Here is a 27,751-nt window from a genome sequence, read left to right as displayed (position 1 = left end):
ATTGAGGGCATGCGATGAATCTCAAAACATATTCTGTGACTTGTAGTGCAATCTAGATTCAGACCAGTGCTGTTGAAAGCTGATGAGGCTCAGTCAGTAAACATTGTGGAGAAAGGAGGGTGACCATTGGTGATTAAAAAGGGAAAATGTGAGGTGTTAGAAAGGCTTTTCAGAGTGTGACATTCTGAATAGATGTTCCCTGAGACCTTCTGATCTTAAATAAGCTGAGATCAGAAGCCTAAGTATTTTCAGACTGATTCATGATCCTAAAATGTGGCTTAATCTGACAGGAGTTCCAATTTTTTCCATTGCTAGTTATTGTTTTTAGCAAGAATTGCTAGCTTTATTTTTCAAAATGGACTATTTCAAATTTTCTCTTTCTTCCTGCCTTTTTTTTGTTTTTAAAAAAGCATATTTTTCAAAGGATTCTGAACAGGTTGGTCCAAAAGCTCTTGATGCACAAGATGGAAACTAGTGAATTCATTTCTGGCATTTGCAAAATAAAACTGCTAGGTTGTAATGTGTACATATGAACTGGTGAGTTAGAAATGGCTACAGTTCTGATTCTGATTTTCTTTTCTCTGCAGTGTTCATTTTTACCTAAATTCTCCATTCACATAGAGACAAAATATGAGGACAACAAAGGAAGCAATGATAACGTAAGTGATACCTCTTCTTAAAGATCCAACATGTACCATCTGTAAAGGCTTTCATTATCACGCTCAGCAAGGTTCTCCCTTACGATCTTCAGAGCTTTTCCGTATCTAACTTGACTCCAAAAAAGCAGACTTTCTGTTTTGTATGTAGAGATTCTCAGCTCCTTTCCTTCGACTCCCTACTTCTTTTTAGTTTGGTGGAAGGTAATGTGAACAGAGAGCATTCATTGTTCACGGCGCTCAGTGCCATTGTTGGGCTATTGATGTGCATTTTCTAAGGAAACTTGTACCTGTTACTGAGATGTAATTTGACTGCTAGCCTTTGGACTTGTGGAAACCTTGAGTGTCCAGGGAAGTGACAGGATCTTAAAAGGGAAGGGATCCTCTTAAGGAAAAACAGCAAGGAGAGTTAATCAAATAGAATGCAACCAGCAGCCACTGTTGATGAATTGACCTATCGTAGTTAAACAAGATGATAAATGCTTTTCTACGGCACTCAACTGAAACATCGTGTAGATAAATGGATTGTATTGAATTTTATATTCAATATAAAGAATCCAACATAAAGGAACACTGCTGTGCCTTGAATCTTCTGGGTTTGGCACTGTTGAATAGTCTCAGTGTGCCTTTTTGCTGAGTACCCTGCAGAGGACAAGCTATAGATGGTGTGGGTCCTCTCTCAAACTCTCAGAGGCATTAACTTCAGAGTCTGGCGGTTATTTGTGCTCTTCAGACAAGTTATTTGTCAAATTCTACTTCAGACTCTTAAGTCTGGTGGGTTTGGGGGCTGTGAAGCCGAAGGTTTTATGTGTAGCTCCAAATGGATCAACTGAGCTAAATGGACCAGTACAAAGCACTACAAAGGGGTTGTATTGCTTGTGTTGGCGTATTGTGACAAAAACAAGTCTAATGGCATCTTGAAGACTTAACATATTTATTGTGGCGTTGGCTTTTGTGGACATCCGATGAAGTGCGCGCGCGCTCTCTCTCTCTGAAATAATTTTTATTGATTTTTACAGATCCATTCACACAAAAAGTATTCTCACAAATATTAAACTTTACCCAAGATTTTTCCAAATCTCGAGACTTCCCTCCTCCCCTCCATGGATTCTTCAACTAACTTTTTTTAACTGTGTATTATAAATCTGTCTAGTTTATCATCCTCCATTGTATCCAAAGTCTATGTGTCGTTGCAAGAGTTATTTAAAGCCTGCCAAAGGGTCCAAGTGTTTACAGTGGTCTTTCTAGTGCGTTATTTATTTATCCCATTCCTTGTTGAAGTTTTGATCCTCCTGGTTTCCAATTTCCCCGGTTAATCTTGCCATCTCTGCATAGTCCAATAATTTCATCTGCCAGTCCGACCTAGTAGGTACCATATTTTTCCGTGTATAAAACTAGGGTTTCCCCCCTAAAAAATAATGTCAAAAATTAGGGGGTGTCTTATACACGGGTACATCCCCCCCATTTTCTTAAATATGAGTCCCCCCCAAATAGGGGACATCTTGTACATGGAAGCGTCTTATAGACGGAAAAATACGGTATTTTGTTGTCTTTCAGTCTTTGGGAAAGGAGCATCCTTGCAGCAGAGTCCACACCACAATAGCCAATAAAGTACAGCAATACTCTTTGCTGCTTCCATGAATATCAGATAATTGGTGAACTAGATTACTACATGAGTAGGTGATGCCATGAAAACCATTTTGTTAAGAGAGATTTAGCTTTGTCATCAGTAAAGCTAAACAATATTCTTAAAAGCCATTCTTTTTAGAAGCAATTAGCGAAAGCCGTTTCCATCTTTAAAATTGCAGATTATTTTCTTCTACACACAGAATTTAGATTCATAACTCAGAATGCTGATCCATTAGGAGCTACATATAAAACCTCTATGGATAATGAAAATAATATATGTTAATGTACTCTTTGGCCTCATCATAGGAGAGATTTTTAAAATGAGTGTTTCAGAACTGACCATTAATCAAATGGAAACCGAGAGGCAATTTTCTAGTGTACATATTCTTGGTACAGATGAATAACGACAATGGCATTTGACAAATTAACAGCCGGAGCATACTAAAGCCAGCTGTATTGTAGCAGATGGATTTTGTCTTTGCATATTAAGCCTCACTAAATTGGGGAATTCACCTAAAATAAAGAAATCCTTTTTCACTTATGAACTTGTATTGTCTAAATATGATATTACTCTATAAGCATACCCTTTGTCAGGAATGGGTTAGCTGTGGTCACTCCAGATGTTGCCAGACTCCAGCTCCCATCAGCCCTAGGCAGCATAATTTATGGGAACTTTGGTCCAACATCTGGAGGGCCAAAGGCTACCCATCCTGGCCGTTGTTCAAAACTTCAAAACTTTTATTGATACCATAGCAAACAGAAATGGAAAAATCCTTCTAATTTCAGATTATACTCACAGTTTCTGAGTATAAATGCAGCCAAATTAGGGAAGCATTTGTCAAGCATAACAGCAGAGAAATGTCTAATCCTTTGCAATGAGGAGAAAGGGTTTAGGTACAGTTCCAAGGAAAACATACCAGTGTCACCCCACAGTTTCTTTCCAAAGAACTGATTATTGCTAATAAGATAAAATTCTTGTGCTTATTAACAAAGGAAATACACTATAACTAATTTTCCTTTTAAAACCTCTTTAATGAGTCTTTTAGCCAGCTTTGCTACATGACCTCAGCCAGCACTGTTTGGAACACTATCATATAGTCATTTACAGTACATTTTAAAGCTGTTTTCCAGTGAGGCATCATGGGCAACAACTCACATTGTCTCTGACCACTGGCCATGCTGGTTAGTGCTGATGAGAAAAGTCCATTGACATCTGGAGGTCATTATGTTGGGTACCCTAAGATACAGTATCTTATCCCCATCAGACAGAGCTAACTTGGGGTCTGGGCTTCCCTTCATAATTACTGACCATAATTAATAGCCATCTTACATAGGGAACTGTCAGGGAACAGTTCCCTATGTAACTGAGCAAAGCGGGGAGGAGGGAGGCCCCCCTTTACCCAAACCTTCCTTGCGCAGTAGGCTTTTGCGCAGAAAGGGGAGGCGTAGACTGGGGGTCAAGAGACTACTCTGCTGGGGAAGATTTAAGGACCGCCCACTCTCAGATTCTGCTAGTGAATGAGCAAGACATGGAAAAGAGGCGCTCTGCATTGTAAAGCTTTAGAACAGACCAGGGAGGCATCTTGCCTGATTGCTCTCGAGCCATAACAAGAGCCCTTCCCCCAATTCCACCTAATTTAGTACAGTGGTGCCTCGCAAGACGAAATTAATTCGTTCCGCGAGTTTTTTCGTCTAGCGAGTTTTTCGTCTTGCGAAGCACGGTTTCCCATAGGAATGCATTGAAAATCAATTAATGCGTTCCTATGGAGACCGCTTGCCAGGCTGGCGGTGCGGAGAAGGGCTTTTCTCCCCACCGCAAGCCTTCAGGACAGGTACGGGAACAGAGGGGAAGGCGCACAGTGCTTCTCCTCTGTTCCCGGGGCTTGCGGTGGGAGGAGGGTTTTTCCTCCCCACCGCCAACATTCAGAACAGCATTCTGAAAGTTGGCGGTGGGAAGGAAAACCCTCCTCCCACCGCAAGTCTTCAGGACAGCCATCCGAAGGCTGGCGCAGGGAGAAGGTCTCTCTGCCCCACCGCCAGCCTTCGGAGCAGCCATCCCAAGGCTGGCGACGGGAGGAGGTCTCTCCGCCCCACCGCCAGCCTTCGGAGCAGCCATCCCAAAGCTGGCGCGGGGCGAAGGTCTCTCCGCCCCACTGCCAGCCTTCGGAGCAGCCATCCCAAGGCTGGTGGTGGGAGGAGGTCTCTCCGCCCCACCGCCAGCCTTCGGAGCAGCCTTCCGAAGGCTGGCGGCGGGAGGAGGTCTCTCCGCCCCACCGCCAGCCTTCGGAGCAGCCATCCCAAAGCTGGCGCGGGGAGAAGGTCTCTCCGCCCCACCGCCAGCCTTCGGAGGAGGTCCGAGGACAGTGGGGAAGACGCGCTGCGCTTCCCCGCTGTCCCGGAGATTTCCCTATGGGCTTTCGTCTTGCGAAGGAAGCCCATAGGGAAATTCGTTTTGCGAAGCGCCTCCAAAACGGAAAACCCTTTCGTCTAGCGGGTTTTTCGTCTTGCGAGGCGTTCGTCTTGCGGGGCACCACTGTACTATGATGAAAGGTGGATTTGCTAACACCTCAGGGAAAGCCTTCTTAAACAAAACTGTATTCCATAGCCACGTGAAGTGTGGAAATAAAAGACATACTGCTTTTGCTCTTTGTCTTATTTAGTTAATGTTTTTTTTTTGCTGCAAATGTACCTTCTGATTATACATGTGCCCTGTTTCAGAGAAAGTTTTCCTTTTTTACTGCCTGTCCTGAACTGCAGCTCCCCTGTGCTATGTTGCGAGTTGTTTCCATTAATGTATATGCATGTATGAAATGGGGCTCAGTTGCTGTATATCAGGAGTTTCCAAATGGTGGTCTGTGGACCACTTCATACAGGTGGTCTACAGCACATCTGTGAAGATCCTTTATAATCTGACTTCAGTGACTTTCAGGTTGTAGTACAATAATATATAAGAAATCAAAGAAGCAATAGAAATACATTTAAAAGTCATACAGCATCTAGCCCCAGCACATTACAATTGCTACAACAGGCAGAAAAAAGGTTGATCCACCAAAATCCTCAGCAATGTCAATAATAATAATAATAATAATAATAATAATAATAATAATAATAATAATAATAATAATTTATTATTTATACTCCGCCCATCTGGCTGGGTTTCCCCATGTTCATGTAGTTCATGTGGGGGAGGTTTGGGAACTGCTGAAGAATATTATAAGATGGTACTGTGCAAACTAAATTGAGCATCTTTATTATTGGAAAAGTAAGTGAACAAAAATGTAGAAGACATCTCTAGTTATGTCTGCCCATGTTGAAAGTATTTTTATATTGATACATAGAGTATTAGAGACTAGAGTTTGTTTAGTTTCGGCACAGATTGCAGAATGATAGTTCCCCACTTATTTACTTTTGCCAAAAATTCAGCAAGGCATGCAGGGAATTTAGGCTGTTCTCGGTTTAGGAAATTCAGGTATTGTATCATTTTAAGCAGCACGGTCTGAAGCATGCACCAGTCTTTATGATAGACAAGTTTGGGCTCACTGTAAAAACAGCCATTAAGCAGATAGAATAACTGAGATTCCACTTTAAATGAAGCCCCATAGCATCATAACAGAACACTATTTCCAGTGGAGCTTCATATAATATAAGAAAATTCAATGAATAGACCATGTTGTAATTAGATGGAAGCAAAATGTATATTTGATTTTGAGGGTAATGATATGCAATGAGGTGTATTCATAAGCAAGCTAAGTAAATTCATTGCTGCAGAAAACAGGTGCAGTGGGGTTCTAAATCCATAAAGTATTAATGGCTAATTTAGTGTGATTACACAAATTATAATGGTTGGTTAGACTCCTATCAGAAGGCATTGCTTTCTCGCATATGAAATAACTTGTTCCCACAAAATAACCCAAATTCCTGAGCCTGCTATATTTGCATAAATCTGCATGTTTTTCAGGCATTTTCCCAGGGATGGGATAACCGCTTTTAAGCTGATTTATCCCTGTTGTTTTGTCTGCCAGGGTGAGGTAGTTATGACATTAAGTTGTTGTTTTATATTGTTTCGTTTTCACTTTTTGTACGCCTTGAATCTTTTCTAGAAACAGGCATTTAAGAAATTAGGTGGTGGTGTTTTTCAAAAAAGCAAAATTTGCATTTAGTTGGCCAAGTTAGAAACGTCAGAAAGCTGAAGCTTTGCAGTGGAAATGCTGACACAAGGGATTGTCAGCTGCTTCTATATTGCTGAATGCAAGCCAACAATAGTTCAGGGTTAATGCCAGTTCGCAAAGATTGGAATCACAAGTTGGAGCTTACTGGCCTCTTGCCATAATATTTCTCTAGTTCTTGTTTCTTGCAAAGCAGAGGGGAAAGCATTAGCACCTCATGCATTGCTCTTATTAAAATGCACACAGTATACAAATGCACAGAGTATACAGTAACGTGCTTCAAAAAAGACTAGACTAACCTCTGGGAACCTTAGGTTTTAGTTTTGAAGCTTATGTAAACATTACTGCCTTCCTGATGTTCTCCTACTAAGCATGGTTGGTTGCCCAGTAGCAAGGCCCTTGTGAATTTCCATGGCTGCATTCTGGATAGTGCAGTTTTCAGAAAAGATCACAGCCAGTTAGCCAGCAACTGCGAAGAGACCAGTGCTTAGACTTACAACCTCTCCTGTGTACATTTACTTGGAAATGAGTGCCGCTGGGTTCAGTTAGACTAGCTCCTAAATAAGTGTGCTTAGGGTCGCCTTAGAAACTAAAATAATATTTCTTTGGAACATATAGAATTTTAAACAATATTTTTACTTCTAAAGACTCTAGTTCGATGCACAGTTTATAGTTGCCTTTAGTGTTGATCTTTAAGCATTGTATTAGTAGTGAGATGCCTGGGTTAGCTAGCTAAAAGGTTACTTTGTAGTTTAGTACATACTTTTTTTAAAAAAAAGTTATGTAATTTTTTTATTTATTATGTAAATTATTCATGCTTATGCCTGAATCACTTGTAAATCCTACTTTGTCAAAGGCAAAAAGTTTTTCACATTGCTATTAATTGCTGGATTTTTGTCCCCTCCCCCCCTTTTCCCACTGTTTAGTATGTTGTTGCACTACGGTGATAATTCAGTGCTGAACAACAAGGACTGTGACAAAGTCTGTGGTTTAGATGCATTGTTATGAGCTTTGCTATTTTATCATGTTTCCAATTGCCTACTTTTGAGTGCTACAAGCCTGGATTGTGATCCCCACAGATGTAAGTGAAAAAGCGTGGATAAATATCAGTATACGTCAAGGCGGGATTTGGGAGGACAGGAAGAACACAAGGTATCAGCAAAGTTAACTCTTTATTCAAAGAAACAAAACAGCTCAGGCCTAGTGAGCACAGCAACTCTTCCCAGCAGGTCTTGCCCAAAGGAGTTCCCTGCCTTCCCACAGCTCCCTAAGTCTCCTCCTCCCTGGGTTCTTCCCAAGCAACCTGAGATTTCTTTACCTCATCTGTCTTTGCTGCGCCCTCTTCCCACATCTGCAGGTTCTGGGAGACCAGAGGGGAGAGGAGTTGGTCACAGCAGGAAGGAGACACTCCATAGCTTCTTCAGCAGCCTGCCTCATCTCTGTCCCTTGATCCCCCCTCCTCTCCAGCCTCCGCTGCTACCTCTGGTTCTGGACTGCTCTCTGTCGCAATTTCTTCCCGCTCACTAAACCCTGTTACCCCTTCATCTTCCGACACCTCCTCCTCCCAATCTGCTCCCTCTTCTCCCTCTGACCACTCTTGTTGTCCGACCCCCAATCCCCTGGCTCTGAGCCTTCTTCCCTTGGGGGTTCCCCAGCTGGTGCCCCCAACACTCCTTTGCATCCAGCATGATAGTATATCTACTAATAGTGTTTAAAATTCATGTACCATATTTCTCTCTCCATAAGATGCAGTTTTTCCTCCAAAACAGTAAGGGGAAATGTCTGTGCGTCTTATGGGGCGAGTGTGTGGTCGATCGCTGGCCCCCTTTCCAGCAGCCCCTTGCCCAGGCCTCCATTGTTGAATGTTCTGCAGATGGAGGCCGTTGGTTTCCCCAGTGACATGAGACTGGCTGATTAGATTATCTGTCTAGAAACTGTAGAAACAGCTCCCTTTTCTTTCCTAAAGAAGCTGCAGAACTGTGAGTTGAACCCCATAAAATCAGGATTTTCCCCTTTGCAAAGTAAGCTGCACAACTTTGAGCTGATCCTTAAAAAGGGGGCTTTTCCCCTTTGCAAAAGAAGCTACACAACTGTGAGCTGATCCTCAAAAAACCTGGGCTTTCTCCCTTTCCTATTCTAAAAACTAGGTGTGTCTTATAGTCAGGTGTGTCTTATGGAGCGAAAAATACAGTAGTTGGTGTAATGCTAAGCTATAATTTGGCATGACTAGAACGAGCCACTGTGATGCTCCCTCCTCCTTCTTTCTCTTCCAGTGTAGCATGAGAAGGGGCTTGGAAGCTTTTGCTTCTGTTCTGCAGCCTAGCATTTTGTCCAAGTTCAGACAAACTGTGTACTGTACAGTGGTACCTCGGGTTACGAACTTAATTCGTTCCGGAGGTCCATTCTTAACCTGAAACCGTTCTTAACCAGACTGGTGACTGGGAGTGGCCGCCGAGACCACATAACACCAGTCCTGAAAGATCTTCATTGGCTCCCAGTACGTTTCCAAGCACGATTCAACGTTGGTGCTGACTTTTAAAGCCCTAAACAGCCTCGATCCTGTATACCTGAAGGAGCGTCTCCACCCCCATCGTCCATCCCAGACACTGAGGTCCAGCGCCGAGGGCCTTCTGGCGGTTCCCTCGCGAGAAGTGAGGTTGCAGGGAACCAGGCAGAGGGCCTTCTCGGTAGTGGCGCCTGCCTTGTGGAATGCCCTATCAGCAGATGTCAAGGCAATAAACAACTATTTTACTTTTAAAAGACCACTGAAGGCAGCCCAGTTTAGGGAAGCTTTTAATGTTTGATGCTGTATTGTTTTTAATATTCATTTGGAAGCCTCCCAGAGTGGCTGGGGAAACCCAGCCAGATGGGCGGGGTATAAATAATAAATTATTATTATATTATATAACCGGAGGATGCTTTTGCTAATGGGGCCTGCTGCACCACCAGCATGTGATTTCCATTCTCATCCTGGGGCAAAGTTCTCAATCAGAGGTACTACTTCCGGGTTAGCGGAGTTTGTAACCAGAAGCATTTGTAACCTGGGGTACCACTATATAATGTAATCCGGTTCGCACATAACACTATGTAAACCCTTTGCACAAACAAGTAAACATACAGATTTCTAAAGCAAAAGTCACGGCTGCAGTGCCTGGTGCAGCTGCGCTGCCCATGATCTGGCTTAGCATTACCTGCAAACTGGGCCACCGTTAGTTTGGATGAAAATTTTAATTCAACACAGATTTTGCATCGCTGGTGTGGTATGGCATGTGAAAGAAGCCATTGAAAAGCTGTTTCCCAGTTCCCATTGACAAATATAGAGTACTTTTAAGGTATTCCATTTGAAGCAGAAGCATAGCAGCCTTCACAGGATTCTGCCTCTGAGGGAGAGTTCTTCCATTATAGCCTTCAAAATACGTTTGCTTTTAGTACTGTGCCTATCGATCAGTAAAGTACTTTGAATCCATCTGTCAAGCTAATATGGCACAAAGTGTAAAAGAGCACTCATCTTGCATTATGTTATCAGAGCTGTTCAACAACAAAAATTATCTTCTTTTAGAAGCACTGCTGTCCTGTTTACTGAATTTTGCTAGAGGTACAGTGGTATCTCGGGTTACATACGCTTCAGGTTACAGACTCTGCTAACCCAGAAATAATACCTTGGGTTAAGAACTTTGCTTCAGGGTGAGAACAGAAATCGTGCTCCGGCGGCGTGGCAGCAGCAGGAGGCCCCATTAGCTGAAGTGGTGCTTCAGGTTAAGAACAGTTTCAGGTTAAGAACGGACCTCCGGAACGAATTAAGTACTTAACCTGAGGTACCACTGTATTTGCAATTGGGTGGGTGTTTAGAACTGGTGCTAGTTGTCCTTGTCAGCAGTGACCTATGGAAGCAAAATTCAGGCACCCTATCATGTTAAATAGCACTGTCTGAAGCAGGCACTAGTGTTTATGATAGACAAGTTTGGGCTCATTGTAGAATTAGGCCATTAAGCAGATAAAATGATTAAGATTCCACTTTAAATGAAATTCCCATAGGTTCTTCTCAAAACAGGATTTTGTGGAGCTGTGTATCTAACTGAACCACACCTGACATCACATGATATTGGGGTGGGGCAAATGGGCATGGTTTCGGAAAAATGGTCTCTCAGGCCAGATGCAGAGGCCTGGTGTGCCCTGTTTAAATAATAATAATAATAATAATAATAATAATAATAATAATAATAATAATTTATTTATTCATTCATTCATTCATTCATTCATTCATTCATTCATACCCTGCCAAACTGGCTGGGCTTCCCCAACCACTCTGGGCGCCTTCCAAAAAAATATTAAAGTATTGTAATACATCAAACATTAAAAGCTTCCCTAAACAGGGCTGCCTTCAGATATCTTCTAAAAGTCTGGTAGTTGCTGTTCTCTTTGACATCTGGTGGGAGGGTTTTCCACAGGGCGGTTGCCATTACCAAGAAGGCCCTCTGCCTGGTTCCCTGCAACCTTAGTTCTTGCAGTGAGGGAACTGCCAGAAGGCCCTCGGTGCTGGACCTCAGTATCCGGGCTGAACAATGGGGATGGAGACACTCCTTTAGCGTGAAAGCAGGAGAATCCCACTCTTAATTTAAACCATAGTTTAAACTTTCAATGAGAATTTTGGTCTGAAATGACAATCCTTGGTGTGGTCATAATATATTGCTTCCAAAAACCTGAAACCTCCCTAATTTCTTCTTGATATCATAATATTTATTAGGCCTTTCTACAATCCCTGCATTGTTAGGAACACAAAATGTTCTTGCCATTTGCTTTCCTGCTCCTTGCCAATATAGAGACGCAGATTGAGAGCCTTATGTTTCTTTCCATCAGCTTTAATCACTTAAAAAAAAAACCAACTTAAATATCCACAGCCTGATTGCAAAACCAATCAAATTATCTCCCTTGCAGGCTTCAAGAGAATTCTAGGGTATTTTGCTAGAGGAAGTACCAGGAGAATTAGCCCTAAAAAGAAATAAATCTTGTACACTAACGGCTCCTTATTTTTGAACTAATGAGAAATTTAGAAGGATTAAACTTCCATCTGTGATACAGTGCAAGAAAGAAGTATGGATGAATTAAGGTTCAGGCACTCAAATAATGAGTCATTCTGATTTTAGGTTCCAGTTGAAAGAGTTTTTGGGGGGATGGAAAATAACCTCTTAATTTAACAATGGATAGGAGAGTAGGGGCAGCATAGTTGCTGAAACATTGACCTGCAAGTCAACAAAACCTTGGTTCATATCTAAGTCCTTTGCTGTCTGGCTATTGTTATGTGCAATGGGGAAAGCAGGCCTGTGCAAAGTGCATGTTACTCTTCTAGTATAACAGGGATGTCCAACTTACAAGAGAATGTGATCTACTCCCACTTTAAAAAAACTGGCAGTGCTTGAGCTTTTTTTAGGAAGCCAGGACACCCCATGACCAACCAGTAGATCGTGATTGATCTGTTGAACATCCCTGTAGTATAACATCTGTGTGACTTTTTGAATCAAATAGTTTGAGGGAGGTGGTGTCACCACCCTTTGCTAAGGGCAGTGTGTGTGTGTGTGTGGCCTGGTTCACTTATCACACAAAATCATTGTTTTAAAACCAGCTATCGTTTAATGTGAATGAGCACTGTGCTGGTGCATGCTCCTCCAAATGTTTTTGGGATGCTCCTCCCCTGCTCCTGCTGCAAGCCAGAGTCTGGCTGGACATGTCATCCAAAACCAGGCTCATGGTTTCTTTCCTCCAAACAAACAATAATAATAATAATAATAATAATTTTTATTTATACCCCGCCCTCCCCAGCCAAGGCCGGGCTCAGAGCGGCTTACAAGCAATAATAAAAACAAATTGAATGATTACAACTTAAAACAAAATTAAAATACAACATTAAAATATGGAAACATTAAAACATTAAAATGTAGCCTCGGTTACAAATGGTAACTAAGGTTTGTTCTTGACTTACCATTTATGGAAACAAACCACAACCACACTTCATTCACAGCATTACAGATAGAGTAAATTTTGACCAGTGTGCACCATCACAAGGGTGATGGAGAAAGCAAGAGGTGAGCTGACTAAAAACACCTTGGTGGCGCAGGACGTCTCTCTGATGATGTGATATTATTATTATTATTATTATTATTATTATTATTATATCTGAAGGCAGCCCTGTTTAGGGAAGCTTTAAATCTTTGATGAATCATTGTATTTTAATATTCTGCTGGAAGCTGCCCAGGGCAGCTGGGCAGGGTATAAATATATTATTATTATTATTATTATTATTATTATTATTATTATTATTAGAAACAGTGAGTGTGCTGGCCTTGTAGCAATGCTTTAAGTGAGACTCTACACATAAATTTATAAATACAGATTTTTTTTTTCTTTATTAATCTATTTATTGTTACCCATGTGTTTTAACCTTTCTTGGAAATAATTATACATACCAGACAAGATGTTGAATTCCTAGAGACCACCTACTCCACTGGATACCATCTTCATTTATAATGTACAATAGAGATTGAGAACTTGTGACCCGCCCTCCAAGGTGTTGTGGGACTCACCCCCAGGCAGCATGGCCAAAAAGATGGGAGTTGTGATCTATAGGAGGGTCACAGGCTCCCCATCCCTGATATACAACGAGAATGGTAACCAACCTCCATAGAGACATTTTGGCAAAGGAGTTGCTGCAGTCAGTCCTAAGTTAATTGGGAATCGGTCAGTTGTGATGAAACCAACATAAGGATAGGACAATGGCAGTACAGCATTTGCAACCAGCCACTTATTTCAACTGGAAACAGCCATTAAAAAAGGGACAGTTTTTCATCATGATGTGATCTGCCTACACAAACCTCTTCTTCACATTGTTGCCAGTCAGAAAATTCACAAATGAGCCATATTACAACAACAGGTCAAGTCTCCAGTTTTCCCTCCTCCAAAGGAAGCCAAACCCAGCAGCACTGCCCCTAGAACTTCTTAATAACTTATTAATAAAGTGCTGAGCAAAGAACAGTATGTTTTTAAAATGGGGATTTCTATGTATTTTTGCAACAACTGAGCAAGGTACCAGAGGAGACACAGGGAGCTACTGTGGGCAGGGGGGCTGTCACCAGTGGGAAATAGCTGTTGTGTCTCTGAGCAGTTAGGCCACACTGCTCGTATGATGTTTCCAAACTATCAATTGCAAGAAGAACTGAAAAACCTTTTTTTGTAACATATTGCTCATTTCTATCATTATTACAATAAAAACTGAAGAACTGGAAAGCCTTCTGATGTTGTGAAATGAAATGTCTCAGAGTTTTGTTCCATATTTTGAGAATATTGCTTGTAGCTGCACATGGTGCCAGCCTGTAACTATGAGATATTGCCAAGAACATACTCTGCTGTTTTTGGAACTAGCGCCTTTGTTCCTTAAGACAAGCTGTTGCCGGTTCATAACATTCATGATTAAGTTTAGACTACATGCCCATCAGAACATTGAAGCGTGTTTGTTTTACATCTTGCAGATATTTGATAATGAAGCCAAAGATCTTGAGAGAGAAGTCTGCTTTATTGATATTGCCTGCGACGAAATTCCTGAGCGTTATTACAAAGAATCAGAGGTAGGTAAAGGACTTAATGCTCTTGAGCGGTGTAGATTTGCATTGTGCAGAAAGCCCATTCAGACATCCATACTGCTCTGGGATAAATAGTCTCGACCAAGTATAGCTTGGTTATCTCTTCTGATCCTACCAAGTGATAAGAAGAATTTTTCCACCCACCAAGTGCTGATTAAGTGCATTACACTTTCTTTTCTTCCTCCCTTCTCACACCTTTTTACTTATGTTTGTCATGACTTTTATAATATAAGTCTGCAAGTAGGGATTGTCTTAAATATTAAGCTTAACCTGCTCCAAGGGCCTTTTTGGCTAAGGAGCTGAGTTAAAATGCTTTATGTAAACATGTGCTGGAATGACTTAGCTGCATACAGTGGTACCTCTGGTTACATACTTCATTCATTCCAGAGGTCTGTTCTTAACCTGAAACTGTTCTTAACCTGAAGCACCACTTTAGCTAATGCGGCCTCCCTCTGCTGCTGCGCCGCCGCCACGCAATTTCTGTTCTCATCCTGAGAACAGAGGTAACCCGAGGTACTATTTCTGGGTTAGTGGAGTCTGTAACCTGAAGCGTATGTAACCTGAAGCATATGTAACCCAAGGTACCACTGTATTGTTTTGACTTTACTCAATACTTTCCTTGTGCATGGGAATGACAACTCCAGGGAATTTGCATAGAATTAATATGCCTTCATATTTCTAATAAAACACTATTAAATTGAGTGACAAGATACGATTTTGCAGCATACAAAATCCAATATATCTTGGCAGCAAATAGGCTCTATTTGTCATAGCTCATGGGCAAAGTTATTCAATTAGCTACATGAAAATTTCAATAACATCAATAACATTTATTACACTGCAGCAACACATCTTATGCCTAACTGCTCTTATCATTATGGAGTTGACAAAAGGCTAAATCTAAACATTTTATGTTGACTTTCTATACGTTAACACAATGGTATAATGCTAAAACCATATATGATACTAAATGCTGAAGGCAACAGTTGTGACCTGTTTTAAGGGCTGTAGACCAGAAACAACATGGGTGATGAGCTGAAAAGGCTGCCCTCATCCTCCATCTTTGGCAAAAAGTCTTGTAGGCAATTACAGTGGTGCCCCGCAAGACGAATGCCTCGCAAGACGGAAAACCCGCTAGACGAAAGGGTTTTCCGTTTTGGAGGTGCTTCGCAAAACGAATTTCCTATGGGCTTGCTTTGCAAGACGAAAATGTCTTGCGAGTTCCTGCGGGGGTTTTTTCCTCCCCCCCCCTTTTTCTAAGCCACTAAGCTGCTTATCTGCTAAGCCGATAAGCCGCTAAAAGCCGCTAATAGCGCTAATAGCGCTAATCCGCTAAGCCGTCAATGGGCTTGCTTCGCAAGATGAAAAAACCGCTAGACGAAGAGACTCGCGGAACGGATTCTTTTCGTCTTGCGAGGCACCACTGTATTATCATTCCCAGTTGGAGTAGATGATAAGCTACATGAAGACCAAAGCCCCTAGCCTTGATTCTGCCTTGAAGAATACATCTTTATGAAGTGTTTTGAAACAGTCCCTAAAATGTTAACAGTTGGATAGCTAGTATTGGCATACTTTTTGAATATTGAAGCTCTGAAACAGAATCAGAAGCCCTCCCATTTTCCCAGAGGTTGCCTCTCCCGCAGTGGAAGGGGCAAAAAAACCCTCTCCATTCTTATTTGAGAGTCCCAGTTGGAGTTTGGTCTGAAAGACGACACCATGCAACTGTGTCTCTTTGGAAATTCCTGGGCCTAAGGAATGCAACAGTGCAGCCACAGGGCATTGTACTTTTGTACTGTTTTATTGTTGTTAGCCGCCTTGAGCCCGGCTTCGGCTGGGGAGGGCGGGATATAAATAAATTTTATTATTATTATTATTATTATTATTATTATTATTGAGGGGCGGGTCACCTACAGCGGCAAAATGTACTGTGTTGGCCCTGTAAAGCACAGATATTAAATTGGAACCAACTAGAGGGCTGGATACAGAGCTGACCTATCCTTGAAGGACTATTTTGACCTGTGTGGGACCATCCACCTGACCTCATGACATCAGGTGACTCAAGCTATGACTGCAAATGAAGAATATTCCTTTGCCATCCTTCCTTGAACTCAAGCTAGAGTTGCAAACAATAAATCTTGAGGGTGGATAAAAATGCTCCCATTTACTGCCAAAGAACTGTTGCAGAACTAAAGTCAGAAACAACCCTGTGCCTGCTGCCTTTTAAAGATCAGCCAGAGGCTTATCTTGGATCTTAGTTATTGTTAGGAGAGCTTGCAGCTTTGGTGAGTTAAATAAAAAATATCATTTTGGAGTTCAAAGGCTTTATTCATGCAAGCTTTCTACTGGCAGGATGAAAGAGAATAGCAAACATCTTGTCTCAACATGTTAGGAGAAAAGAAACAAAATGGCTCAGCTTTTACGGGTAGAGTTAACTTAGACAAAACAGTGCCCTCATGTGATTTAAACATGCATTAACTATACAAATTTAATAAATAAAAATATTAATAACTAGAAGCTCAAAGTAAGTAAATGTATTTGCTTTTCTCCCATAGTACTTTGGTGCTTAGCACTAACACCCCTTATCTCTTATCTTAGCACTTAAAGCAGAGGGCCCAGATCAGTACTCCAAGCCTCTCTATTTGGCCCTCAGAACTCCTCCTCTGCGGCACATGCTCCTCAGCCACATAACCTCTCCCCAGGCCACACCCCTACCTTACCCTACTATGTACCCTCCTTGAATATTTTTGCATTGTGGGACCACAGCACCAAAATCAAAGAGACCAGAGAGCAGTAGGCATTCATCTCTGATGTAGAGCTAAGCACCACAGCACTAATATTAAATTAGCATATTATTATGAAGGTAAACTTAGTGAATTTTATTTCTATATACTCTACAAATGGACAGTCCACAAAACATCTGCCCCTTAAGTTCAAGGGCACACATAATTTGCAGGCACGGGTCCAGGAGGGAAAAGGCCTTCTTCACTTACTTTCTGGACTATGAACCTTTGAAATAGTAATATATAGAATACCAATGTTCCTGAAATAACAATAGTAATTAGATAGATAGATAGACAGATATAGATAAACACAGAGAGAAAGAGAGAGAGAGAGAAGAAAGGGCATTCTGCCCCCACCCCCCAGGGAAGTCTTAAGAGACTGATGGTCCAATATTCCATTCTGGAATAAGCCATAAATCAGGCTGTAAAAAAAGAAATACCTTTTTAGGATGTGTCAAAATCAGTGTGTATCTCATTCAATCTAGATTATAAGATATCAGCTAGGCATGCTCGGCACATGCATGACAAGAGATACTGTCTCATTGCAGCTAATTAGAAGAAATCGTGCAGTAAAATTATATCTCACAGAGATAGAATCTGCTTAAAATAAGAGTATCTAATATAAACATTAATTTTTTCCAAAAAAATCTGTTCAAGACTGAAGATAATCAAATAGTAAAATGTTAATCAGAACAGATCTGGAAATAAAGGGTTGTATCCAACTAAGTTCCACTCAGAGCAGATATATTGAAATTAATGGACAGAAGTCATTCAGGTTCATTCATTCTAATGGGTCTAACATAAGATGCAGCCCAAAGTCAGTGACCAGGATCCAAAAAGCAGCTGCTGACTAATCTGCCCTCCACCCCAATGTCATGCAGCCCAAACTATTGAAATTCTCTTCTGTTTAAAAACAGTTTTCTATTCAGAGGCAGCCGATGTGGTGCTGTGCTGTTAAAGAAAAATAAAATCTTAAGTCTGCTTGAACTCACAGAGTTCTTTTTAGATGCCTGCTGTTTTATTTGCTTTAGTCTTCAGAGCAAATGTAAATTCGCTTTTTAATAAGAGAATCTTTTTTTTAATTAAAAAAAGTTTTGTGCTCTTTCCGCCCCAGCACAGATGCCTGTTCAGAGCAATGGAGCTCACTCATGCTTAACTGTCACAGGGATGCAGCCAGCATCTGTCTGGTTCAGAATATAATGGTTCCACTTGCACCATAATAAGACCTCTTTTATCAACTTGCTTTAGAATGTCCCTCTCCTCCCCTCGGTGCTTCTGTCAGCTCTAATTTATGAGGCAACCTCATTTTGAGAGAATAATTTTGCTAGCAAATGGCATAAATTGCTCCATGTTTTCAGTACATTGTAACGCCAAGTGCAGAATGCTTTAAAAATAGCATGTTCGGTATTGAGCGTTAACAAGGCAGAAGTACTGCTGCCCATGCTTGATTTTCTGTTGGGTCCAAAGCAAAATAGGAAGCCAAATGTAATTATTGTCTTCTTTTTTAAGGGGCGGGAGAGATTGTGCCAATTTTCAATCATATTTTCAAAAAGATATGTCCTGAAAACTCAGAAGAAAATGTTTTGGATTGGCATAATTGTGAATGCAATGAGCACTTATTTGGAAAATATAAAAGTGTAAATATCTATCTGGTACCATCATTGCAGAAGTACCTGTAACATCAAAAGCAAAGATCTGCAATTCCCTATAATAGTCCTGGTAGTCTATATTTTAGGAGGTTGCTTTATGAAAGGCTGACGCCCATTAAAACCATATTTCTAACTTTGCTCTGAACCCAGTGCATATTATCCATATTTAAAATAGATATTATACATACTTTAGACAACTTGTGCTTACGCTTAACCTATATTTCAGGTTGTGAATAGAGATGAATTCAAATATATGCTATTTTCTAAACCGGGGTCACAATATTATAGGAAATAAAGCTAAAATTTTCCTCCTAAACTAATTCTCCTTCACTGTATGATTATGTTGTTGTTGTTTAGTCGTTTAGTCATGTCCGACTCTTCGTGACCCCATGGACCAGAGCACGCCAGGCACTCCTGTCTTCCACTGCCTCCCGCAGTTTGGTCAGACTCATGTTTGTAGCTTCGAGAACACTGTCCAACCATCTCATCCTCTGTCGTCCCCTTCTCCTTGTGCCCTCCATCTTTCCCAACATCAGGGTCTTTTCCAGGGAGTCTTCTCTTCTCATGAGGTGGCCAAAGTATTGGAGCCTCAGCTTCAGGATCTGTCCTTCCAGTGAGCACTCAGGGCTGATTTCCTTAAGAATGGATACGTTTGATCTTCTTGCAGTCCATGGGACTCTCAAGAGTCTCCTCCAGCACCATAATTCAAAAGCATCAATTCTTCGGCAATCAGCCTTCTTTATGGTCCATCTCTCACTTCCATACATCACTACTGGGAAAACCATGGCTTTAACTATACGGACCTTTGTTGACAAGGTGATGTCTCTGCTTTTTAAGACGCTGTCTAGGTTTGCCATTGCCTTTCTCCCAAGGAGCAGGCGTCTTTTAATTTCGTGGCTGCTGTCACCATCTGCACTGATCATGGAGCCCAAGAAAGTAAAATCTCTCACTGCCTCCATTTCTTCCCCTTCTATTTGCCAGGAGGTGATGGGACCAGTGGCCATGATCTTCGTTTTTTTGATGTTGAGCTTCAGACCATATTTTGCGCTCTCCTCTTTCACCCTCATTAAAAGGTTCTTTAATTCCTCCTCACTTTCTGCCATCAAGGTTGTGTCATCTGCATATCTGAGGTGGTTGATATTTCTTCCGGCAATCTTAATTCCGGCTTGGGATTCATCCAGCCCTGCCTTTCGCATGATGAATTCTGCATATAAGTTAAATAAGCAGGGAGACAATATGCAGCCTTGCCGTACTCCTTTCCCAATTTTGAACCAATCAGTTGTTCCATATCCAGTTCTAACTGTAGCTTCTTGTCCCACATAGAGATTTCTCAGGAGACAGATGAGGTGATCAGGCACTCCCATTTCTTTAAGAACTTGCCATAGTTTGCTGTGGTCGACACAGTCAAAGGCTTTTGCATAGTCAATGAAGCAGAAGTAGATGTCTTTCTGGAACTCTCTAGCTTTCTCCATAATCCAGCGCATGTTTGCAATTTGGTCTCTGGTTCCTCTGCCCCTTCGAAATCCAGCTTGCACTTCTGGGAGTTCTCGGTCCACATACTGCTTAAGCCTGCCTTGTAGAATTTTAAGCATAACCTTGCTAGCATGTGAAATGAGTGCAATTGTGCGGTAGTTGGAGCATTCTTTGGCACTGCCCTTCTTTGGGATTGGGATGTAGACTGATCTTCTCCAATCCTCTGGCCACTGCTGAGTTTTCCAAATTTGCTGGCATATTGAGTGTAGCACCTTAACAGCATCATCTTTTAAAATTTTAAATAGTTCAGCTGGAATATCATCACTTCCACTGGCCTTGTTATTTGCAGTGCTTTCTAAGGCCCATTTGACTTCACTCTCCAGGATGTCTGGCTCAAGGTCAGCAACCACACTACCTGGGGTGTACGAGCCATCCATATATTTCTGGTATAATTCCTCTGTGTATTCTTGCCACCTCTTCTTGATGTCTTCTGCTTCTGTTAGGTCCTTACCACTTTTGTCCTTTATTATGGTAATCTTTGTACGAAATGTTCCTTTCATATCTCCAATTTTCTTGAACAGATCTCTGGTTCTTCCCATTCTGTTGTTTTCCTCTATTTCTTTGCATTGCTCGTTTAAGAAGGCCTTCTTGTCTCTCCTTGCTATTTTTTGGAAATCTGCATTCAATTTTCTGTATCTTTCACTATCTCCCTCGCATTTTGCTTGCCTTCTCTCCCCTGCTATTTGTAAGGCCTCGTTGGACAGCCACTTTGCTTTCTTGCATTTCCTTTTCATTGGGATGGTTTTCGTTGCTGCCTCCTGTATAATGTTGCGAGCCTCCACCCATAGTTCTTCAGGCACTCTGTCCAACAAATCTAAATCCTTAAACCTGTTCCTCACTTCCACTGGGCATTCATAAGGGATTTGATTCAGATTGTATCTTACCGGCCCAGTGGTTTTTCCTACTTTCTTCAGTTTAAGCTTGAATTCTGCTATAAGAAGCTGATGATCTGAGCCACAGTCAGCTCCAGGTCTTGTTTTTGCTGACTGTATAGAGCTTCTCCATCTTTGGCTGCAGAGAATATAATCAATCTGATTACGATGCTGCCCATCTGGTGATGTCCACGTGTAGAGTCGTCTCTTGTGTTGTTGGAAAAGCGTGTTTGTGATGACCAGTTTGTTCTCTTGACAGAACTCTATTAGCCTTTGCCCTGCTTCATTTTGATCTCCAAGGCCAAACTTGCCAGTTGTTCCTTTTATCTCTTGATTCCCTACTTTAGCATTCCAATCCTCTATAATGAGAAGAACATCCTTCTTTGGTGTCACTTCTATAAGGTCTTGTAAGTCTTCATAGAATTTGTCAATTTCAGTTTCTTCAGCACCAGTAGTTGGTGCATAAACTTGGATTACTGTGATGTTAAAAGGTCTGCCCTGGATTCGTATCGAGATCATTCTATCATTTTTGGGATTGCATCCCAGTACAGCTTTCGCCACTCTTTTGTTGACTATGAGGGCCACTCCATTTCTTTTACGGGTTTCTTGCCCACAGTAGTAGATATGATGGTCATCCGAACTGAATTTGCCAATTCCCGTCCATTTTAGTTCACTGATGCCCAGGATGTCAATATTTATTCTTGCCATCTCATTTTTGACCACATCCAACTTACCCAGGTTCATGGTTCTTACATTCCAGGTTCCTATGCAATATTTTTCTTTACAGCATTGGACTTTCCTTTCGCTTCCATGCATATCCGCAACTGAGCGTCCTTTCGGCTTTGGCCCAGCCGCTTCATCAGCTCTGGATCTACTTGTACTTGTCCTCCGCTCTTCCCCAGTAGCATGTTGGACACCTTCCGACCTGAGGGGCTCATCTTCCAGTGTCATAACTTTTATATGCCTGTTGTCTTTGTCCATGGAGTTTTCTTGGCAGGGATACTGGAGTGGCTTGCCGGTTCCTCCTCCAGGTGGATCACGTTTGGTCAAAACTCTCCACTATGACCTGTTCATCTTGGGTGCCCTGCTCGGCATAGTTCATAGCTTCTCTGAGTTATTCAAGCCCCTTCGCCACGGCAAGGCAGTGATCCATGAAGGGGCTATATGATTATATATCCCTTCAATTCAGAATCCATACAAACTCATTTCAATTTAACAACCAAGTTGGTCTTAATAACATTTCTATTCATTAGATTAAGCTCTAGTTGGTTTTTGCTGGGAATGGGGGAATTGTGTGAAGAGCTCTTGTTTTTATTGCCATCTAGAAAATGAATATACCGTATTTTTCGCCCTATAGGATGCACTTTTCCCCCTCCAAAAATGAAGGGGAAATGTGTGTGCGTCCTATGGGGCGAATGCAGGCTTTCGCTGAAGCCTGGAGAGCGAGAGGGCTCGGTGCGCACCAACCCCTCTCGCTCTCCAGGCTTCAGGAAGCTCTGCGCAACCCTTGGGAGACTGGCTCCGAGGGTTGCGCAGAGCTGCGCTGAGCCTGGGACTGCAGGCAGCTCCGCACGGCCATCGGGAGCGGAGCGCGAAGTCCCGCCCGGCTCCCGATGGCTGCGCAGAGCTGCCTGCAGTCCCAGGCTCAGCGCAGCTCTGCGCGGCCATCAGGAGCCGGGCGGGACTTCGCGCCCCGCTCCCGATGGCTGTGTGGAGCTGCCTGCAGTCCCGGGCTCAGCGCAGCTCTGCGCGGCCATCAGGAGCCAGGCGGGACTTCACGCCCCGCTCCCGATGGCTGCGCGGAGCTGCCTCCAGTCCCAGGCTCAGCGCACTTCTCCCCATTGCCAGCCCCACAAGCTCGGGGGACAGCGGAGGAGGCGGAGTGCGCCTTCCCGCTGTTGCCCGACCTGGTTCTTCCAGCCCCGCACCTGGGGGAGGAAATAAATTTTTTTCTTTATTTCCCCCCCAAAAAACTAGGTGCGTCCTATGGGCCAGTGCGTCCTATGGGGCGCAAAATACGGTAGTTCTTCACAGCTCTGTGGTGCTAACGTCACAGTATCTGAGTCTTGCCAAATTGAACAAGTTTGAGCACTAACTTGAATTTGTTGGTCACTCAGGTGAACAAATTAATTTGAAAATGATTATCAGTAATGGCCATGACCTTAAAAAGTATATGAAGGTGGCTGTTAATAGCAGTAGTAGCTGTTACCGTATTGGCCCAAATATAAGCTGTACCCGAACATAAACCACTCCCTTAAAATTCTGCAGGCACTCATACCCGTTCTGTTTTACCATATGTCTGTTTCAGCAGCGATATTATAAAAGCCAATTTTTGTAAGGTTGCAAATTTAAGCCGCACTTGAACTTTTCATGTTCAGAATTTGGGGGGGGGGGAGTGAGGCTTATATTCAGGCCAATATGGTATTTATATTTAGTATAACTCCTTACAAGCTAGTTTAAAAAAATAAAAAGCAATAAAAACATTTATATGATGAATAAAAACCATAAAACTATCACATTGCAAAATAACACAGAGCAGCATGGCTAAAGCGTCCTCTTAAAATCATGCCAACACATCCAGTTGAATAACAATTATTAATAATAATCTGGTCCTACACAAAGCTAAAAACCGTTATGTGATGGGAACTAAACACGAAACATATAGTTTTGGGTATATGTTCGATATATAAAGAATAACATAACCTCGATCTCATTTTTGGGGTTGCATTGAAACCACAGCAGTGTGGGAAGCGGACGTTTAACATCATTTTTTTCCTCTCTGGGTGGATCTAGTTTCCGCTTGCAACTTCCTCTTTCCGTGCCCCTTCCTTCTATTTTCTTTCTTGTTCCTTTTGTGGCAGTTGGCTGTACTTCTGGCTATGGAGCAGGTGTGGTTTGTTTGTTTTGTTACTGTTAAACTCTCTTCTTTCTGCATAAACTGAAATCTGATAACAGCAATACATAGTCAATAAATCACACATCCTGGGTGGGGCATATTATTATTATTATTATTATTATTATTATTATTACTACTACTACTACTACAGTGGTGCCCCGCAAGACGAATGCCTCGCAAGACGAAAAACTCGCTAGACGAAAGAGTTTTCCGTCTTTTGAGGTGCTTCGCAAGACGTATTTCCCTATGGGCTTGCGAGTTTTTTCCCCTCCCCCCCCCTTTTTCTAAGCTGCTTAGCCGCTAATAGCCGCTAATAGCGCTAAGCCGCTAAGCCGCTATTAGGGGTGCTTCGCAAGACGAAAAAACCGCAAGACGAAGAGACTCGCGGAACGAATTAATTTCGTCTTGCGAGGCACCACTGTATTATTATTATTATTATTATTATTATTATTATTATTATTATTATTATTATTGGCTTCACACATAAGTGCTACATTACCTGCACAGATGCACAGTGGAATGGACTCCTTTGGAAGGTGGTAGACTCTCCTTCATTGGAGATTTCTAAGCAGAGGTTGGATGGCCATGTAAGGTGGGTGCTTTAGTTGAGATTCCTGCATTGCAGGAGGTTGGACTAGAGGACCCCAGAGGTCCCTTCAAACTCAACAATTCTATGGTTCTGTGAAATGAAGGGAGTGGCAGGGGAGAGGAATTGGCTAATAAGTGTGACATTCCTAGTAGAATGAAAAAGGATTCGACTTCAAAGGCACACAGATGTGGACTGCTGAGATCAACTTCAAACTGAAAAAAACCCCAGGTTTTTGGTGAGATCAAACCGCCACATGGACAGGCCGTTTATTAAATACATTTAAATGATTAAGGTGTTGCCATGTGCACCAGGTTACAGAAGAATATGGAACTAGGAGAAGTGCTGCAATCAGGAAAGGTATTAATAAATATAAATTAAATATAAATATAATAAATAAATAAATAAATTTTCCATAAATGGGTCTCCCACTTTATCTGGTATATTATTTGTAGTATTCCAGCTCCCGAATGCTAGATTTAATCCCAACGTAGGATTAAAGTTGGAAGTCATTCCCACAGACCTCCAGAATTCAACGCTGTGCTTTTCTGATTGTTCCGTCAGTGCAAACATCTCACCTTACCAGGTAGAACGAGTCCCCTTTCTTCTCCCCCCATGGGCTGTTCTGGGGGATCTTCTCACTCCCCCTAGAGCCAATTTTGCGGGGAGGAGACTGGGAGAAGCCCTATTGGGTAAGTGGAAGTCATTGTGCTGGGGCTTCTGTTGATGGGACTCGTTGGGTGTCTATACAGTGATACCTCGAGTTACATACGCTTCAGGTTACATACGCTTCAGGTTACAGACTCCGCTAACCCAGAAATAGTGCCTTGGGTTAAGAACTTTGCTTCAGGATGAGAACAGAAATTGTGCTCCGGCAGTGCGGCGGCAGCAGGAGACCCCATTAGCTAAAGAGGTGCTTCAGGTTAAGAACAGTTTGAGATTAAGAACGCACCTCCGGAACAAATTAAGTACTTAACTCGAGGTACCACTGTACACAGCCCAAGTATGAACTGGGAGCAAAGCCAAAACTTACTCAAACCCAAATCAAATCCAATGTATTGTTTATTGAGCCAAAGCTATTGTGAATGTGGTTGGGGTGCCTACTGTACAGTGGTACCTTGGTTCTCGAACGGCTTCATTGTCGAACAAATTGGCTCCCGAACAGCGCAAACCTGGAAGTAAGTGTTCTGGTTTGCGAACATTTTTCAGAAAGCTGAACATCCGCTTCCGCTTGAGTGCAAGAAGCTTCTGCAGCCAATTGGAAGCCGTGCCTTGGCTTTTGAATGGTTTCGGGAGTTGAATGGACTCCCGTAATGGATTAAGTTCAAGATACAAGGGACCACTGTATTTAAGGGCACATATTCGGCAAAGAGCTTGAAGAGCTTAATTTCACTTCTTTGGAAGGAAATGTGCAAACCTGAAGTGGTCTTGCACCAGTTAGCAGCTGAGTTGCATATTGGGGCATGATAAGAGGAGGTCACAGTGTGACCAGAGGTGGCACTGGGCACTTCTTGTATATCTCAGGTCACAGGAAACTAGTACAACTTATTTCCTGATCCATTGGCTTGGCTTACATTACTGCAGCTGAAGCTGGTTACTTGTTACTAGCAGGACAAAGCCCTTTTGAAGTGTGTTACTCTTCTATCCCATTTATCAATAATCTTGTATAATATCTCAGCACAGATACTTTTCCAGCATGGATTCATTATCTCCTAGAGTTCTTTCCTTTCCATTTTGCAGGACCCTAAACACTTCAAATCAGAGAAGACTGGGAGAGGCCTATTAAAAGAAGGCTGGAGAGACACTCAAGAGCCCATCATGTGTTCCTACAAACTGGTGACTGTGAAATTTGAAGTATGGGGACTTCAGACTCGAGTGGAGCAGTTCGTTCACAAGGTGAGTGAAAGACAGTGTCCCAGTCTCTCTTGCCATCCTGTTCTGTACGTGAATATGAACAGAAACAGCAGTGTGTATAAGCTAGGAAGTTGATGTACAGATCTGGTTTCAGTGTTGCTAATTACAAACTCTGTCCATATATTTAGCCAGGGATTTAATGTGTAAAGCATCGCAGATTTTGAAATAGTTTGCATGTCATCGGTTGAAACCAATTTAGTTGCTACAAGATCCTCAAACAACTTCAAAGGAGAACTCTTTTTTTAAGAAAGCAGTACAAACAATTACAAGGCATGAAATAATTTGTCAATTTATTCTAAAGAAAGATAGAACGCTTTTGTTGCAATAAGGACAATTTCCATGCAAATCTGCACTCTTCTTAATCGTGTTACAATCCCATTTATCTCAGTGAGACATGTGTGGCTATATCTTGATCTACATGACTAGACATAATATGAGGTCTATGCATGAGAATCCATTTATAAATCTACCTGTGTATGATGTCCAGAAAAAAGAATGCCAGGAGTCAAAAGGAAATAAGGAGAAAAAAGCAACAACCAGAAGTCAATGTTAACTATGGGCGTGTTTTGGTGTGTGTGTTTGCTACTATCAAGAAACCATAATCTGAAGCCATGTTTTTTTGTTGGCCTGTTAACCTTGAGTTTTTTTAACATTGGCTTGATATGTGAACCCAGCATCCTCCCTTAACCATGGTTTGTTTGGCCACCATAATCTACACGTACACCAGGCTATGAAAGCATGAGACAAGGGGAACTTGAAAACATGCAGACCTTTGTAGAAACAAGCCATCATCTCTATGACAGCTTGTGGTTAACCTGTGGTTTGTTGGACAATCAGTTGTCGTCACTATGATGCTGTGATCATACAGCATTGTGATGGATACAGCCAGCAAGGTGAAATGAGCAGAACGTTAGGCCGGGATCAGGGAGATCCAAGTGCAAATTCCTATTCAGCCGTTAAATTTACTAAGTGGCCTTGGGCAAGCCATTATCTCTTTGCATGCTGCCGTGAACATTGAACTAGGATAACCCCACCCTGAGTTCCTTTGGGAAAGCAGGATACAAATGCAGTTGCTATTCCCCCCGCCCCATGTTAATATTGTGAAGCATGAATGTAAATAATTCTCAGGCTTCTTTTTATCCACTGCGATCGGGAGCTCTAGTTCCTAGCATCTGGATTCCTATGTAATAAAATTCAGACTGCATGTGCCGGGAGTGCAGACAGGCAGAAAGTCCCTGCCAAGCCTAATCATCGCCAGATGCTGTATGCTCTGCAGTTCCACAGCTGAGATGGGCATAGTGAGCACAATGCGAGTGGGAAGTCAGTCCCAGTCCAGCCCAGTTGCCAGTGACATCAACATGCTCTGATGGGGGGCATGCAGCTAGGAATTGCTCATTCAACATCTGGGGTGGTAGCCGCAACACCGCACAGTCGCCACT

General features: G+C 42.2%; 1 protein-coding gene across 2 annotated transcripts in view; it reads left to right on the top strand.

The window, feature by feature from the left end:
* Positions 1-27,751, top strand: part of PITPNC1 (phosphatidylinositol transfer protein cytoplasmic 1) — a 130,614-nt gene that overhangs the window by 87,053 nt on the left and 15,810 nt on the right. For both annotated transcript variants that reach the window (XM_081849934.1, XM_081849935.1), the window contains exons 5-7: positions 588-659; positions 13,972-14,067; positions 26,139-26,294. In XM_081849934.1, coding sequence (XP_081706060.1) covers positions 588-659; positions 13,972-14,067; positions 26,139-26,294 — 324 coding nt within the window. The remainder of the gene's footprint in view (positions 1-587; positions 660-13,971; positions 14,068-26,138; positions 26,295-27,751) is intronic.

Source organism: Podarcis erhardii (genome assembly GCF_964252035.2).
Source record: "Podarcis erhardii genome assembly, chromosome: 2".
Classification (NCBI taxonomy): domain Eukaryota; kingdom Metazoa; phylum Chordata; class Lepidosauria; order Squamata; family Lacertidae; genus Podarcis; species Podarcis erhardii.
The sequence above is the reverse complement of the archived record's forward strand: the minus strand, read 5'-3'. Positions and strand labels throughout refer to the sequence as shown.